General features: G+C 55.4%; 1 protein-coding gene across 2 annotated transcripts; it reads right to left on the bottom strand.

The window, feature by feature from the left end:
• Positions 1-2058: 2058 nt before the first annotated feature.
• On the bottom strand, positions 2059-17741 carry CANT1 (calcium activated nucleotidase 1). Of its 2 annotated transcripts, none has more exons than XM_081575709.1 (4): positions 17639-17741; positions 7117-7769; positions 5142-5345; positions 2059-4405 (listed from the first exon to the last, which is right to left on the bottom strand). In XM_081575709.1, the coding sequence occupies exons 2-4, from the start codon at positions 7745-7747 to the stop codon at positions 4035-4037; spliced, it is 1206 nt and encodes a 401-aa protein (XP_081431835.1). In that variant the 5' UTR covers positions 7748-7769; positions 17639-17741; the 3' UTR covers positions 2059-4034. The 2 variants fall into 2 exon arrangements, with proteins under 2 accessions (XP_081431835.1, XP_081431836.1); XM_081575710.1 differs by having other exon boundaries at positions 17635-17741.
• Between the last annotated feature and the right edge of the window lie 5 nt (positions 17742-17746).

Genomic DNA, 17746 nt, shown 5'->3' on the forward strand with positions numbered 1-17746 from the left:
TTTTTTTCCGCTTGTATTTATTATTTTAAAAATATTTAAATTAAGAAAATTCATTTTTATTATGACAAATGTAAAGAAAATACATTCTTAGTGTTTAACAAATACTTTTTTTTGGCCATGCACCATGCTGGATCTTAGTTCTGAAACCAGGGATTGAACCCATGTCCCTGTAGTAGAAGCCTGGAGTCAACCACTGGCCCACCGGGGAAGTCTCTGTTTGCCTTTAAATCGTGACTGTGTACTGGATTCCATCAGATTTTTTTTTTCTCTATCTTTTGAGATTATCATATGGTTTTACCTTCTTCATCTGTTAATATGGTGGATTATGTGGATTTTATATTAAACCAATCTTGCGTTCCTGGAGTAAATCACAGTTTGTCATGAAGTATTGTACACTGTACATGACACTGTATTCAACTGGCTAAATTTTTGTCAAGGAGTTTTGCTTCTGTGTTCATGAGGGTTTGTATTTTTCTTTTTTTGTATTTGTTTGGTTTTGGTATCAGGGCAGTGATCCCCTCACAGAATGAACTGAGGGTGCTCCCAGTTCCCAAAATTATGGAAGGGTTTGTGTTGGCTCCTTACGACTTCTTCCTTAAATGTCTTAGACACAATTTACCAATAAAGTTATTTGGCCTTGGAATTTTCTTTGTGTGAAGGTATTTTATTTTTGCTTTACCCAAATCTATTAACGGTTTTATTAAGGTATAATTTACCAACTTGAAGTGCACAAAGAAGACCGGATTAACATTTGGAAAGAAATTAATCTCATTTTCCTTTGCCTAGTTCTGAGATGACTTTTGGGAATTTCTTTTTTGCTAATGAATTGCAAGCATGAGTGCTAGGCGGGTCCAAGTCACTTGGAGCCCAGTGTATCACAGCTACTTAAGACACCGTCAAGAGCCGATTTTCTGTGCCTTCCTCCTCCACGTGCAGCTGCTCACCCTGTTCCCCTCCTCAGCTCGATGTGCTCTGGCTCCCCACCTCCCATCCTGGGACTGTTCTCCTGAGGATCGCTAAGAGCACCACATCTTCCTCATTGCTGGGCCCCTGGAAACATTCGACCTCCTTGGATGGTTGACTCTCCTCCCTGGCTGGCCTGGTCAGGCTCGCAGCAGGTGGCCCCAGATTAGGAGACTCTAAGGAAGCTTTAAAGACAGGCGGGCTCTTTACAAGGTGTGAGTGAGCAGGTACAGCTGGTATCTGGAGCACTGGCCACTCCCAAGCCAGAAGCGCAAAGGCAGGGAGATAATGCAGGAGGCAGGCAGCCCCGGGGAGGGAATCAGGGCCTCCTAGCTTGCCCCACTGCTTCCTGCTGGTCGAGGTCAGTCCCAGAGTGTGCTAATGAGGTGCAGAGACTCACTCAGGTCATCCTCTGGGGAGGCCGAGCAGGATGGGGAAGGGATGAAGGAGAATGGGCACCCTGACCCACACCTGTCTCCTTCCAGGTTCCTGAGGCCTCCTTTTAGGGCCCCCAGTGTCCTGCAGAATGATCTAGTTGGTTCCTGCAGGCTCATCAGACACCTAATGACATCTGGACCAGTCTAGACCTCTCGCTGGAGCCCACCTCATTACCAGTCTTCTAGTAGTCTCCAAGAAAATGGATAAGTAGATGCTAATCTGTGTCTGGACTCATTTATTGTTCATGACAGCTCTGTGGAGTAGCTCCATTATCGCTGTCCTTTTACAGGCGGGGAAATCGAAGCACAGAGAGGTTAGCTGATCCACCCACGGCCACACAGCTGGAAAGTGTCAGAGCCAGGACTGGAACCAGAACCAATATTCTTCATCAGTCTGACCAAAACAGCATCTTCAGGCTTAGGGACAAGCTGGACTGGCTGATCTGGTTTCCATAAAGGCTTCCAGTCCACAAAGGTCCATGGTCCCAATTCCCTGAGCTCCCATGGCACCCCGGCATCCTGCATCAAGAATGCTTCTGGCTCCTTCCTTGCCAGGATCCCTCTTCATCCCCACAGGAAGCACACCCTTCTCTGAGCCCCTGTGTGAATTGGTTCTCATATCCCCTGGGGCAGTGCCAAAAGCCAACACAGACCAGGAGACAAAGAGAATTCACTTTATTGTTTACAAAACAATGGCTCCAGTAGGAAGGAACACAATCATTACGCTTACAGCAGCGAATAGGGGTGGGGGTGGGGGAAAGTCTAGCTTTTAAAATACTTGAAAATCACTGACTGTGTGAAAACGGAGCTTCTGGGCACCTACCTGGGTCTTAGATCTCAACCCAGTGACTGTCCCTAGTCCTCCAATCTTCCTAATTTCATCTCTGGTATTTTAAATATTACATAGCCCTGAATGTCATGGATATTTATCAAGGAGGTGGGTCCGAGAGCCCAGGTAAGCAAAGTCAGAAAAGACTTGGGCCTTCAGACTGTGTCCAGTGGGAGATGAGTTCTAGAGAGACCTGTCTGTTCAAAACCTTGTTTTCTGTTCTTTTGCTGTTTGTTTTATAGTGGAAGAACAACTGGCGCGGGAATGAGGGATCCTTCCCGGGTCCCCTCCGAGCAGCTGTATTAAAATTCCAAAGTGGGGAAAGTCTCTGAGACAGGGCTTCACAAGGCAACAGGCAGAGCCTAAAACACAGCCCTTCCCGGCCATCCCAAACCCTACATTCTCCTGAGAGGTGAGGTAGCTTCTGGGTGAGGGGCACCATGGGCGGATGGTGATGATCCTTCTAGGCTTCAGTTCTGGCTGACCTGTGTCCCAAACCCTCCACCTTTACCCTGGGGTATGCAGAAGAGACCACAGGGACTAAGACCTGTCAAAGTTTCTGTGAAGAGTTTCTAGAAAGAAGAGGCTGCAAAACTCCCACAGGGAAGAGGAGAAACAAAAGGCCAGGACAGAAATTGTCGGGCCAGGCAGGCCTCGGCCACAAGCTCCAGGGTAAAAGAGCCCCGGCAGGGGCCAGGTGCAGGCTTGCCAGAACCTGGGGCCCCACTTGACTCAGGAAGTACACATTCAAGTCATTTGTGGAAGTCTTTAAAGGAATGGCAATTTCTGATAATTGCTAGAAAAAGGTATTGTATCCTTATCTTTGTATCCTTTGGCCAAGGACTTAGAAATGCTTGAAAACTTGCCTTACTGACTGTAACTGCTTAATTACCCTTTTCTTCTTTTTTTTAATTTTCTTTCTTAAAATCTTAATTACCCTTTTCTTGACTGCTGGGAATGAATTTCTCAACTACAGGACTTTGCTCTTGATAAGATTTGCCGATTCCATTTTATAAGAAAGGAAACTAATTAATATATAAGCTAATAATTAAAACTTCAAAGTGCTACGCAGGCACAGAATTTTCCTGAAGACAGAATATGGGGTCAGCTCCTTGAATGGATAAGTTTGAAGTGGGGGCAGACGGTGGGCCTGTGTCCCCTCTTGCAGCACTTTGAGCAGACGTGTTCCCAGAGGCCTGCCATTGCTCTCACAGCCCTGTGAGGTCCTGCAGTGTAAACAGGTTCTTTTCCAGGGGCCTGGAGGGGTGGATTTAATGCCTGAGGTTCACAAGGAAAAGAGGGGTGGCCCAGAAGCACCTAGCTGGCAGGCCCACTTCAGACTCACTGTTGGGTTCCAAGAGAGGGCACAGTGCTTGACACACAGTAGGAGCTCAAGAAATATTTATTCAACACAAGAAGAAATGGAGAGAAAAGAAAAGGAGTTCAGATGGAAGAAAGGGCTGAATCGGAGGGTGGGCCCCAAATTAACATGCCTGCAATGACTAGCTTCTACCACCAGGTGGCAGCGCAGGGAAATGTCCGGCCTGTTGTTTTGGGACACCCCCTGCCCCAACTTCCCTTCCCCTCTGAGAAGCCACATCTCAGGCTGGGACTGAGCTCCCAATTCTGGAAATTCTAAACCTGGCACACACCTCAAGAGTTCCAAAACAAAACAAAACAAGAAAAAAAGACAAACTAAACATCACATGAAAGTGCAGTCCTTGGGTTTTTACAAAACTTGAGTCCTGACGTAGCTTAAAACCGTTTACCCATTGGCCTTGCTCATCATCTTGACTTTTCTTGGTTCAAATGAACTCTATGCCCTCGTACTTCACACTCCCGATCTTGGTCTCGGGCAGGAGGAAGCGTCCATCCAGCGTGAAGGCCATGATGTAGGTGGCGATCTGGCCGCCGTCCTCCTCGGACTTGAGGGCCACGATGATCTGGTCGTCGGTGTTGGGGATGAACTTGAAGGAGGAGAAGCCATGGGTGGGGACCACCGCCCCCACGCGCCGGACAGTGATGTCCCCAAAGTCCTGGGCGGCGCTCAGCAGCAGGTTGGTGCCCCGGCGCTCGTCGTCCTTCTCGCTGTAGCGCTCGTGGCTGGCGCGGCGCGGCAGGAAGAACCAGCGCTGCAGCGTGTCGCTCCAGCAGGCAGACTCGTGGATGAGGTAGCCTGGGGACACACAGACCGGTCACGGCCAGCCCGACCCGGTCCCACGGCATGCAGACCCGTGAGCGGCCCAGCGCCCGAGCAGCAACACTGTTCATCTTTTCGTTAGTTGTGCATCTGTCCAGGGTGGCTGAACCCAGCAGGACAGAGCCCACGGGGCCGCACGAGCCTCTGCTGAGCCACCTCTCTGGCCACCCTCCCTCCCCGGCTTCCCCAGCACTGCTGAGTAGCCATGGCTACAAGGTCTGTCTGTATTTCACTTCCCTGGTGCTACTCTCGGGGCACAGAGGAGACAGCTTCTGGAAGAGGCACGAGTAACATCAGGTCTGATTTGAGAAGACGGATCAGGGCAGGTAGGAGAGGTTGCCTCGCAAGCCGAATAGGATGGGAAGTCAGCCTATCTGGAGGTGAAGCTGTGACCTCAGTCACGTGCCCGAGCCCGCTCCAAGCACCGCCTCTCCCTACTACAAACCACGACTTCCAGAAATGAGGGCAAAGAAGCAAAGCTTTGTGCCCCTGCTCCCACTGCCAGGTCAGGGGCGAAGCCCGACCTCGGGGCGGCCCCCAGGAGGACACTGCGGACCGGGCTACTGTCTGAGCCCACTGGGTGAGCCTGAGTGAAGAGCAAAAACGGCTCATTGGCCCCAGAACCCAGAGGCCTGGTGGGAGCAACCATCAGAGATAGCTGAATGGTCTAACAAGCAAGCTCATGGTGCCCGTCCGTGGGCCTGGCTCTCACCTGGCGGCCGGATCCCGGCAGCGGCCCGCAGGGCGTTGTAGCTGGACACCCAGTTCTCGTGGTCCACGCTGCCTCTGCAGCCCACTACCTTCACCCACTCCGGGTTCTCATTCAGCACCTCCCCCGTGGCGGTGGTCCACTCCTTGCCCAGGCCGCCCACATACAGATGCTCGTCCTTCACAGCCAGCCACTCGGCTTTGAAGCCTGGGGACAGGGAGACAGGGGCGGGGCTGAGGAGAGGGCCAGCCCTCTGCTGGCCTGGCCCGAGCAGAGAGCCCTCTGGGCCCGGCAGCTTTAGGTGGCAGAGGTCACTCATGTTGGACTCAACTTAGGGCGACGACAAAAGAACGGGATGGCTTGCAGCTCCATCCGAGGGTGGGCAGTCGGGCCCCTCTTCTTAGAGCAGACACCACGGCGTTCACGTGGGACAGACGAGAACCACCTCTGCCTTCTCTCTCCCGGCTCCTCTCTCCCTGCCCTCCAGCATCTTCCTCCCAAACTCACCCCAGGAACCCTGCTGGACACCCCCCATAACCCATGTGAACCCCGCAGTGGAGTGGCCTAGTCCTCCCCCAAGCCAGAAAAGTGGCCCTCCACTCACAGTCTCTGCAGACCCCAACCTCCCCATTTCTCCAGCTGTCATGTCAGCCCCACTTCGGACTACACCCATCCCTGGGAAAGTGCAGGAAAGTGCTGGTCACATAGAACACGCCTGAGGTCCCCACAGCCACACCCCCGAGGGATTCATGTGCCAGCGGCCAGAGCTTAGTGGGGCTCAGCACAGATGCTCACAGTAGCCACGACAATCAGTGTGTTTATTTTCTCAGATGGATTTACCTACCATGAGCCTAGTTTTGAAGGTTGTGTGGGCACTTTGTTCTAGCGTCTTCTCACCTGTTCCTACACCGTGTTCTAATCTGTGCTAGTTCCCAACTGTTTTGCAAACTTCTGGCTGGCCCAAGGAGCTGTGGCCACAACCCTCACCTCGGGATGCTTTTCTGCAGGTGGTTCTGGGGGACCCACTGACTTCCTGTGGTCCTCTCCGGGTGACCGACCACCGGGCAACCCTGAGCTCCCTCTATCCTGCTCTCCTCCAGAACCAAGGGGCAGGCAGAACTGCTGGATGGTGCCAGATACACGCGGCCAGCCTGAGGCAGGAAGTGGGCAACTGAAGTTTTCAATAAAACGGTGGCTGAGAGAGAGTCCTGCCAACCTACCCAGCCTCAGGCAAAGTCGGGACAGATTTTTATCACTTCCAGGGAAGGGGGGCCTGGCAGCCAGCCCAGGGCCCAGTGAGTTAATGCGATTTCTCCTTTGACCCCAGGTGCTGGCGGTGGAGCCTGGCTTTCTAGCAGGTGCAGATCCAGCCACATGCATGGAAGCTGGTGTCAACTCTCCCGCTGCCCCACATGAAAGTTCTGGGCACGCGGGCTCCCTCCCACAGCTCTGCTACCCGCCTGCTGGCATGGGGCACAGACAATGCCAGAGGTCAGATTCCACTCAAGGTCAGGGTGGGGGGCACCGCTGCTCACAGTCAGACCCTCCCCTTGCTGGGTTTTCAGAAAGGAGCAGTTTGCTTTTTAACAAAGTCTCAGTTCAGAATGAGCAAACCTGATGCCCCAGCTTTAAAGGTGAGGCACGTGCAGGGCGCAGTCCCAGCATGCGCTCATGACACTGATATGGCTGAGGACACGGAAAGGGGCTGTCCCCGAGGGCAGGGCCCAGCGCTCCTCTGGGAGAGAAACCTGCTTCCCCAACAGCCCCCAGCAGAAGCTCCCACTCTTGGACGCGGCTTCGGTCTGAGGACTCTGCTCAGGCCATGGGGGCTGCAGGTCAGAGGTGGGGGAGACGAGATCTCCCCAATGTCCCCTCCCTCTGGAACTGTGACTGCTTCATCGCGCATGTGTTGAGAACCAAGCTGACTGACCTGTCCTCCAGCACCGCAGTGAGCCCGAAGACAGACGGCCCGACTTACCTTTCCCCACGGTGCCGTCGCCGTCGGACAGGATGACCCAGGGCACGGCCCTGGAGCCTTCGATCTGGTAGACCACACCCGTGCGGTCATCCACGGAGTAGAGCTTCCCGTTGAAGACGATCAGATCCGACAGCTCCATGCCCCGCCCCTTCTCCGCCAGGTGGGACTCCAAGACCTCGTGGCCTTGGTCCCACTCCACGGCCACCCGGTCCCCGCTGTCTGACAGGGTCAGATGACCCTTCTTCAGGTAACTGACCCAGGTGTTCTCCTCCTGGGCCCTGGACTTTGTGTCCAGGTCAGCGATAACGGCGATCCGGTATCGCGTCCCGCCCGGTGTCCTCTGGGGGACAGACAGTGGGTAGGTGTCATTGTACCGTGCAGCAGGCGGCTCGCCGAGCCTCCAGTTGTGGGCGTTGGGCAGGGGGGGCCGGCCAGGAGGAGGGCGGTGGGCGTAGAGCAGCCAGAGGACAGCGGCGCCCACGAAGGATGGCAGGATCACCCTCCAGCGGGGGCGGAAGCGGGGGTCCGCAGCCTTGGTCATGGACGCCAGCACGGGGAGGCCCCCCACGCTGATCCGCAGGGAGTGCATAGACTCATTCCATTCCGGGGGGTTGGTGAGCTGGACGGGCATCAGACTGAAGGGTGGGTGGGACCTACAACGTGGGGCAAAGAAGTGAGGTCACGACCTGCCGGGCATAGCGTCCCATGCACAAGCGGGCGCACAGTCCAAGGCGGCCTCGTCCAGGGTGACCGGCGTGGCCACGACTCTGAGCCGTTACTGCTCCCTTGGCTTAAGTAAACCCTGACTCTAGCAGTATCTTTGTTTACTCTTATTCAGCAGGAAGAAAAGTCTTTCCAAAGCAAAATCATTCCATGTCCTCTGTCTCAGCTGGCACGGCAGAAACCTCAGTGAGAGAAGTTCTGTGTAAGCTGGTGCTTTGCAATCTTGGGAAAGAGGGCATGTGGCAGGCGGGGAGGAGCTGGGGGAGGAGGCGTTGGGCAGGACAAACTACCACAGAGAGTACAGGTCCGTATTTTAAGCAAAAGTCACCTAAGCCAGGAAGCCCTCCCTGATGGCTCTGCTCCCAACAGCGCCCCCCATCCCCTTCCTTGACACCTGTCACCACCCGACATAATGTTACAGTTTATTCATTTGCGCCTCCAGCTACTAGAATAGTGCACAGAGCAGACGCTTGCTCAGAGAGGGAGTTTTTACTTCCTCCTGGGTTACATTTCTGTGATATTCAAATAAAGCACAAAACACAATCAGCCAAACAGAAACGTGCTGTGCTGTGCTTAGTTGCTCAGTCATGTCTGACTTTCTGTGACCCCGCGGACTGTAGCCTGTTGGGCTCCTCTGTCCATGCGACTGTTCAGGCAAGAATACTGGAGTGGGACGCCATTTCCTCCCCCAGGGGATATTCCTGACCCAGGGATTGAACCTGCACCCCCTGTGTCTCCTGAATTGCAGGGGGACCCTTCACCCGCTGAGCCATCAGGGAAGCCCATTCAAACCAAGTATAAAACATAATCAAGCCAAACAGAAACAGTGCAAGCTTTGGCAACATCTGTCCCCTGGCACCCTTCTGTCATGGAAAAGGCTGAGGGTTCAGAGGCTGACGCGTCCTCACCCCTGGAGCCCCGCCTGTCAGCGCCTCAGCTCCAAGGACAGCGTGGCTCGCCCTGGCCCGCTCCCTGGGTGCAGCTGGAGGCCGCGCTCCGGGGCCGGTGGCGGCGGCCAGGAACGGCGGCTCTTGTCCCCAGCACAGACTACGGCAGCTCGCAGGTCACAGCAACGCCAGGGACAGAGCGGCAGAACACCGGCCCCCGGCCGCTCTCAGTCTCGACCTTCAGCTCTAACTTGGCACGCCTCAGCCTGGGAAACGTCCCTTGGGCCACGGAGCACTTCTGCCTTGGCCCCCAAACAACTAGCGGTTGACTCTCTGTGTAGACGCTCCTCGCACCGCCAGGTGGCAGCTGGGAAGGGCGTGGGGACTCACACGGGGACTTGGCAGTTCTGTGAACCACCCCCCCACAATGCAGACCATGTGGTCTGGCTCCTGGGATGGAAAATCAAGGCAACAGGCCCACATGGGAAACAGGCCTCCCATCCTCTTGCTTTCTGGATAGATTCTTAGGTTCTGGCTGCAGGGTCAAGTACAGAAAAGAGACTTCTAAGGAGCAGGTAAGACATGTGGGGCCCTGCAGAACGGCCTCAGAGTCCTCCTCTCCTCCCCTGGGGATGGGCCCCTGACTCCCCTCCTGGGAGAAGGCTCGCCGTCCTGCCACGGCTCCTGATGCTCTTGCTCACACCTCCTCAGAAGGGCCTCCCTGCCCACCCTCTACCCCACAGCATACGGTGCCGAAGGAATGAAAAGGACACCCACTTCCTGAGCAGCTGAGGCTCCTTGCCCCTGGGCCCCACCTTAGGTACACGCACACCCCCGGCCCTGGACCCGGCCGGATGGTCGAGCTGCCCCGCTGTCAGAGCTGCAGGTGCAGTGGGCAGAGTGCCCGCCAGCATAGACGTGTCTCCATTGTGACGTGTGTCCTCACAGCCCCGGTGGACTCTTCATTCCTGAGTCGCTGTCCTGGTGTCCCCTCCTCACTCGCTCCCAGCAGACTCTGAGGACATCACCAGCAGCTAGGGCCCAGTGGAGCCCGCCCGGCTCCCCGGCCCCGGTCCAGGGGGAGGACCTCCTGCTTGCTCGGGGTCAGGTCAGCCATGCCTGCTCTACTGGTTCCTTCTCACAGTCTGTACTTGTCCAAAACTCCCATCCGAGTCACTGTTTCAGCTCCAGGGTACCCGCTCAGGGACACTGGTAGCGCTCAGTATATGAAAGGGTGACTCTATGAGTGAATCCAGAGCCCACCCCAGCTCTGTCCCTCCCCACCCTCACCATCCCGGAGGAGCACTCACTCTCCCGTCCGGTCCACCCCTGGCTCCAGAGACACCCCACCCACAGAGAGGCCTGCTCCTAGGGCCCAGCCTGAGACCCCAGCCCACAAGGGGTCCTGCTGCACCTCCTGCCAGCAGCAACAGGGACGCCAGTGGTGACCTGTCTGCCGTCCTCCTCCCTGTTTCTCTTCTCGGCCCCCAAGGCAGGCTCCTTCCTCACCACCCACCGCTTCTTCTGAATCCAAACCCTCCCAGCCCGAATGTCTCCCTGGAATCCAGGCCAGAGCCCAGCTGCTGAACCTCCAGTACCTGCAGCAGGTTCTCGGCAAGAAGGCACTGCTGGCTGGGGGCGCTCCCAGACCTCAGGAGCCAGCGTGGGCAGCAGTCAAATCGCTCATGCCCTCACATCGTGGCAGGTGCCAGGCCCCCTCACCGGTCTGTACCCCAGCTCTTGATTCCGCATCGCCCGTCCCCAGCCTCTGCCCTGGTCTTGTCTCACCTTGGCCTCCTGATGACCCAGACCTCTGGGTCCAACCTGAGCTCTGCCGGTTACCAGCCGCGTGACCTCAAACAAGTGACCTCGCTCCTCTGGGTCTCCGTCTCCACACATGTAAACTGTGCACATGACGGACCAGCTTCCCAGGGCTGCGGATGCCAGGTGAGACGCTGTAGGACTTGGCACTGACCACCCGCTGCTGTCCAGCGCCTCCCTCCTCACATTACGAGCACCTGTGCTCAGGCCTGGGGGACCCGGCTCTGCGGGCGACGCTGGCGCAGGGGCCGGCCCGCTCCTGTGAGCGCCGGGCACGGCCAGAGCCAGGGACTGGACGGCCCACAAAGCTGAGAATACCCACGCGCTGTTTCCCCACAGACCCTCCCCAATCCATCCTCCACACAACCGACAGAGACTTCTCTGAAAAGTGAATCTCTACCAGCCCCCAGCACCGTCCTGCCAAAGGACAAGCTCCTCAGCCTGCAGGCGAAGCCTCGCATCCTCGCACATGCTCCCCATGCTCAGTACCACGTTGTTTGTGATCCCACAATCCATGTGCCAAACACTCGCACAGGACGCTTTCTCCACCGGGCCACGTAGACCCACCTGGTAGTTCCCGGCTGTCCCATAAGAGTCACACACTTGCTGTCTTGTGCCCCTCCTGCCCTGTGCCTATGTGAAGTGCCCGCCACCCCCCCGTAAGCGTCCCTCCTGTAAGGGGCTGACACTGGTCCCAAAGGCAGCCTGGCCGGATCCCAGGACCTGGGACTGTCTCCTTCTGTGGCAACAAGGACTGTGCAGATGAGACCAAGTCAAGGGCTTTGTGATGGCGAGATTATCCAGGTGGGCCCTAAATGTGATGGTGTCCTCACAGAGGGGATGTGATGGCTGAGAAGACCACGTGACCACAGCCGAGAAACACACGGGACCCCGAGGAGCTAGAAGAGGTGAGGACGGATTGTCCCTTGGTGCCTTCGGCGGGAACGTGGCCCTGCCCACACCATTTCAGCCCAGTGAAATGACACCTGGCTTCTGGCCTTCAGAACATTGAGGGCACATGTGCTGTTTTCAGCCAAGAAGTTTGTGGTGATGCGTGAGGCCAGGCCTAGAAACCAACGCACCCGATGCCGGCTGCACCTCTCGCAGGGCCGGGGCTCTGCCATTTCTGCGGCTGCGACCTGGTCTCAGCCTCCCCACTGACTGAGCCCCAGGAGCCCAGGGGCTCTGCTCAGTCAGGTTGGCTCCCAAGACCAAAGGAGGCCTGGGCTTCAATCACGTTTTGTTAAAGAAACACTTATTCGATTGCTTTCGGTGATCAGAAAACTTGGGCTGCCTTCCAGAAAACCCCTTCAGCTTCACCACTGTACCAAAGCCCAACCTTGGTGTCCATCCCGCCTTTGGCATCCCAAGGGATTATTTTTATTTTGTAGAAAAAGAAAGTTTCCAATCAGATTCGTTTTCATGCCATGCCACAACCCGCTGTTTTATCATCTAAAATGGATGCTGACCTGCCTGTAGTCTCTTATTGCTGGAGGCCTGGCTCCAACAGAGAACTTGCATTTTTATTAAAAAAAAACAAAAAACAGAACAAAAACAAAAAGCTGCCATCCACGAAAACCAAGAGACAAGCCAGCGCAGGTGAGAGGTGAAATGGACAAAGTCTTTCCCAGAAGGGCTTGCCCCCTGCCCACACACCTCCGAACACTAAGCAGTTTAAATGTCTGCTCTACTGTGACGAGAAGTTTGTAAACCCCACCACGTGCAGCTCGAGCTCTGGCGCTCAGCTGTGTCTGACTCTCTGCGGCCCCAAGGACTGTAGCCCTCCAGGCTCCTTTGTCCATGGGATTCTCCAGGCAAGCATACTGGAGTAGGTTGTCATTTCCGTCTCCAGAGGATCTTCCTGACCCAGGGATCAAACCCACATCTCTCCCGCATTGTAAGTGGATTCTTTACCCACTAAGCCATCATAATGGGTCAGTTTTTTAAAAAATTATTTGTATCTATTTGACTGCACTAGGTCTTAGTTGCAGCACGTGGGCGCTAGTTCCCGGATTAGGGATTGACCTCGAGCCCCCTGCGTTGGGAGCGTGTAGCCTTAGTCACTGGACCACAAGGGAGGTCCCAGGCTGATTTTATATAACCAGGAAAATTGGAATCAAGTTGCTGCAGTAAAAAGTTACAAGCTCTTTGGCAGGCCAGGCTCACCTGTTCAGGGGGCATGCCTGCATTCGCGCCTGTTCAGAAACCCCAGGGGAACACACCCCTCCTGGCTTCCTTTTTCCTGTGCCAATCCCACTGCAACATCTCTGGAAAGACATCCCTGGTTGTTGAGGGGCAACAACCGCCCAGGAGGTTCGAGTTCCCATTTCCTTCTGGGTCCCCTTTCTTCGGGGCGGCATCAGGAACGGCTCGCTGACATGCATGCTTTTCTGGTTTCCCTCGAACTGGCACTTCCTCAAAAGACAGGCCGGAAACAGCCAGGTGTGCTGGTGACTATCCACCGGCCAGTGGACTCCAGGCCCGAGGCAGGTAGCACTGACCTCTTGCTGTACACCCAGGGGAACGCTGCCTCCCCACCCCAGGAGCAGCACCCCCACCCCGAGGCCTGGTTACAGTTAAGAAGGAGCACAGGCTCCGACACCCCTACTTCCATGGGCCTTTCATCACTAGACTCTACCAAGGCTTAGAGGAAAGCGGGTGGCTTTCTGTAGATTCCTTCAGGACAGGGGTGTGACGGGTGGCAGGGCAAACAGGTTTAACAACAGCTGCCAAGGCTACCCACCCTCCACCCAGCTTCAGGATCTAGGGAGGCAGGAAGCACAGTGTGGCAATAAGGAGGCCCGTCCCTGCTCCCTGCCGCCTTGGGGGCAGCCACTCTCCTCCCCCGGGAGCAACTGCCTTCCTGTCCCCGCCTCGCTCCTAGAGAGCCCTGTCCAGACAGCGGGCTGGCCTCCGGGTTCCCGCTCTGCTCACTGCCAAAGGGCACTTCCTGGTTAGAAAGTCAAGAGCTCATCCCATTGACATCACTAGACGCCAAGGGTTTCACAGCCCCAGCGAGACGGCATCTCAAGAATCCAGACGGTGTGTCTCAGCTCCTGGAAAATATGACCTGATTCAAGGCATTCTTCTGTTATGGACTTGCCAAGGCTTACTACTTTGTACTATTTTAGTCCATCTCGAATGTGGACGGGGTGGACAGTGGAAGGCAACCAGGAAGGAAGGAAAAGGTCCACAGCAGTCCAGTATGTCCTTTTCAGTTCAGTCGCTCAGTCATATCCGACTCTTTGCGACTCCTTGGACTGCAGCACGCCAGGCCTCCCTGTCCATCACCAACTCCTGGAGTTTACTCAAACTCATGTCCACTGAGTCAGTGATGCCATCCAACCATCTCATCTTCTGTCGTCCCCTTCTGCTCCCGCCTTCAATCTTTCCCAGCATCAGGGTCTTTTCAAATGAGTCAGCTCTTCGCATCAGGTGGCCAAAGTATTGGAGGTTCAGCTTCAACACCAGTCCTTCCAATGAATACTGAGGTCAGGGTTGAAACTCTGGGCCCTACCTGAGTCTGCACCTTCCCCGACTCCTCTTACTCTGTATACAGGCATTCACAACTGCGTGCTGAATCTGGTTACATACAGCTCGAGGTAACATTTTTCAACCCTCTGGCTAGCTTTAAGGTCACTACCCAAGAGGAGTGAGTTTGTTTTCTGTTGCTGCTATTAACAAATCACCACAGACTTGGCAGCTTACACACCACAAACTCGCTTTACAGTCTCGGAGGACGGAGGTCTGACATGGGTCTCACTGGGCTAAAATAAAGGGCTGTGTCCCTTCCCGAGGAGCTGGCCTTTGCCAGCTTCTCGCAGCTACCCACGTTTCTTGGCTTGTGGCCCCTTCCTCCACCTTCAAAGCTGGCAACAACGCTGTCTCACTCTGGCCTTTCTGCCATCACTTCCCTCTGAAGTTCTCTTCTCTCTCTCTTCCACGTTTAAAGACTCTGATTGCTCGATAATCCAGCATGGTTTCCCTATTTTAAGGTCGTGGGTTAACAACCTTAATTCCATCTGCTACCTTAATATCCCCTTGTGAATGTGAAGTCGCTCAGTAGTGTCTGACTCTTTGCGACCCCATGGACTGTAGCCTGCCAGGCTCTTCCATCCATGGGATTTTCCAGGCAAGAATACTAGAGTGGGTTGCCATTTCCTTCTCCAGGAGATGTTCCTGACCGAGAGATCGAACCCAGGTCTCCCGCATTGCAGGCAGACTCTTTACATCTGAGCCACCAGGGAATCCCTAATACCCCCTTGCCAGGTGATATACTTGTAGATTCTGGGGGTCAGGATGTGGGCATCTTGAGGGGGGCATTATTCTCCCAACCACAAGGAGGGAGACAGAGAAAGAACCTCTGGCTTTTCCCAAGGGGCAGGGCCGTTAGCACACGGCTCTGTCTCCGGGGTGGGCACACGTGTCAGGATCGTCCACAGTTTGCAGTTGTTGCCATCATGGGAGGGCCGCAAATGCTTCAGTTCTATCGTTAAAGCTATACTTGGAGGATTTCTAGCAAATAGTGATCTTTCCAGTTGAAAGTGAGGTGCCGCACCCAAAACCACACATCACTGGGGCTGTTTCCGCAGAGAGCCCACAAATACAAGGACATAATCATCCCACTTGAATCAGGGCTTGCTCCCAGAGAGTGGAGCTGCAACTGTGAGAAGCCATCTCCTCCCCACACTTTTCTCAGCGGCAGGTATCGCTGGGACTCACTCAACCCTTTGGTCCCCTTGGAGCCCTTCTGTGGGGGCTCCAACCTCACCCTCACCCCCACACCGTCAGTAACCATAACTGTATCTAGTCTGGCCCCGTCTGCACACTGCTGTCTGGAGCCCTACTCCAGCCTTATTCCCCACGGCTTGTTCCCCTGGCTGAACATGAATGGAAGTTGGGCTCTGCTTCAAAACCTGAAGCTGTGAGTACCACTTAATGACTGGACCTACTACAGGGAAACAAGTGGGATTAAAAAAAAAAAAAAAGGTATAGGAAACGAGAAAACCGAACATCTTCCCAAACAGATTTCTCTATCATCAGGATTATTTTTTTCTAATTGATCATCTTGGTCTAGTGAAATGGGAAATCAACACAGAGGTCCTTAAAGATCAATATGAAAGTTTTTGATTCCCCTAATGTTGGCATTTAATAAGATCTTTCCGGGAATCTCCACAGTCCAGAGTGTTACTGGAGGGAAAAGTAACATCACTACGTTTTTCCCCACAGTGTCCTAGGTACCATTCCACAATCATCTGAACGATAGAGAAATGACTTATCGCAGTGTAGACCCATTTCAGGACTCCAGACCACACTCCCAGATCTGAGGTACTCTGTTTCTGAAGGAGAACACACAAGAGCATGTGTCCACCTACCCTCCATGGCTGCCACGAGGACTGCCACGTTGCCACTGGGAAGTCCCGAGACTCAGATGAAGGGGGCGTGTGTGTGTGTGGGAGCCTGCAGTGCTCACCTCAAAGACCATATTCAGGGAGTGGGGCGGACACAGCCGCTCCTCCTGCACCCTGGGTCCCTCCTCCCCACCTCTGTGGCTTGCGGAGGCCGGGCACACATGCAGGGTGCAGTCAGACTGGCAGGTAAGAAATCCCTCAAGTACCGACAGCTTAAACATATCACTGCTGTGGGCTATGAAAATAAGGGGTGAACTACATTTGGGTAACATCTTTAGGGGGAAGAAAGGAGACTTCCAGCTAACAGAAGGAATGGAACAATCAGATCATATGGCGGCACAAAGCATACTTGCCCGTAGGATTTCCTCCACCACCCTGTGACGTCACATGCGATCAGGTTAACTGGGGCGAGAAAAAGTGAGAAGACAGAGAATCCTGGCCCCAGACCGCTGCAGAGGCCTCATGACAGCGCCTGACCGAATGGACGCCTCTCCTCTGAGTCCTCTCCCAAAGACGCCCTCAGGACCGGATGCCCCTACCAAGTGCAGAGGGAGTGGCTGACTGGTCGGTGCGCCTCTCAGGCCGAATAGAGGGCTCATTGAGGCCGGCAGGGAGGCGCCCCAGGGGCCGGCTGCTTGCTGGCTGTTCTGGGAGGAGCCCCACCAAGCCCACATGCTCAGGCTGGGCTGTTCCACTGGCAGGCCTGTGGGGTGAGGCTGGGGGCTGGAGGAAGGCCCGAAGCCCAGCCCAGGAAGATTTTTCTCAATCAAGTTCCTCAAAGAGTGAGGAGGGGGAGGCTGCAGAGACCCTAGGGCTCCTGAAGGGTTACAGCACCTGCTTCCTTTTCATGGACCCTCGGAGACCCCGTGCTTTTGTTAAGGTTTGGTCCTTAGACAGAAGGGCCAGCAAGATTCACTCGACCTCAGCAGATGCGGGCTCCCACTTCTACAGTTTGTTCAGAACTGGGTAGGAAAAGATGTCAAGCACATACCCTGAGGCAGGCATAGGAAACAGGTCTAGAGTGCTAAGGGGCACCCGTCTCCTGGGGGACCCTCAGGTGCCTGGGAAAAAGATGTGTCCGGCAGACGGAAGGGGGCCTGCCAAGCCTAGGGACGCAAGGGCAAGGGTCACGACAAACCACAGGGATGGACAAAGTGCCAGTCAGAGAAGGGAGGGGTTCCCTAAGCGGTCAGGAGAAGCCCTGCAGAGGTCAGAGAGGCTGGTAATGAAATCACAGCAGGTAGGAGAGGGTTGTCCTCAAGGATAGTTAAGCCTCAGGAAGGGAATGCAGCCTCCAGGCTCAGAGGGGGTGATGTCCCAGCTTAGTCCGAGGGGCGAGGTATCTACAAGTCAGAGGGGGCAGGAGTCCTGCAGTCAGAGGGGTGGTAGACCGCACCAGTCAAAAGATGGACGAGTCCCCCAGGTCAGAGGGGGTCGTCCTGCAGTCACACGAGGGAGGTATCTCCTCACTCAGAGGGGGGAGGTGTCCCGTAGGTCAGAGGAGGTAAGAGTCTTACAAGTCAGAGGAGAGGGAGGCGTCCCATCCTAATCAGCGGGTCAAGGGGAGCGGGGGCCCCGCTCAGGGAGAAGGGGGATGGAGCCTGCAGGGTCGGGGGAGGGACGCGGCGGGGTCGGAGCGAGCAGCAGGCGCCAGCGGGCCGCCGGCAGGCCGTCACTCACCCGGGGCTGGCTCCGGGGCCCGCGGGCTGCGGGGCCTCGCTGCGGGTAGCGCCGGGGACCCAGCGGGCGGCGGACTTCCGCCCGGCGCGCTCGCCCCGCCTCCGGGCA

The sequence above is a fragment of the Giraffa tippelskirchi genome, chromosome 3 (genome assembly GCF_054371585.1).
Source record: "Giraffa tippelskirchi isolate mGirTip1 chromosome 3, T2T-mGirTip1v1.2.pri, whole genome shotgun sequence".
NCBI classification, from domain to species: Eukaryota; Metazoa; Chordata; class Mammalia; order Artiodactyla; family Giraffidae; genus Giraffa; species Giraffa tippelskirchi.

Coding starts and splice junctions, on each gene's coding strand:
- CANT1 (XM_081575709.1), bottom strand. CDS start 7,747: ATGCCCGTCCAGCTCACCAACCCCCCGGAATGGAATGAGTCTATGCAC. Junction 5,346..7,116: donor CGACGGCACCGTGGGGAAAG/GTAAGTCGGGCC, acceptor CCCTGTCCCCAG/GCTTCAAAGCCGAGTGGCTG. Junction 4,406..5,141: donor TGCCGGGATCCGGCCGCCAG/GTGAGAGCCAGG, acceptor GTGTGTCCCCAG/GCTACCTCATCCACGAGTCT.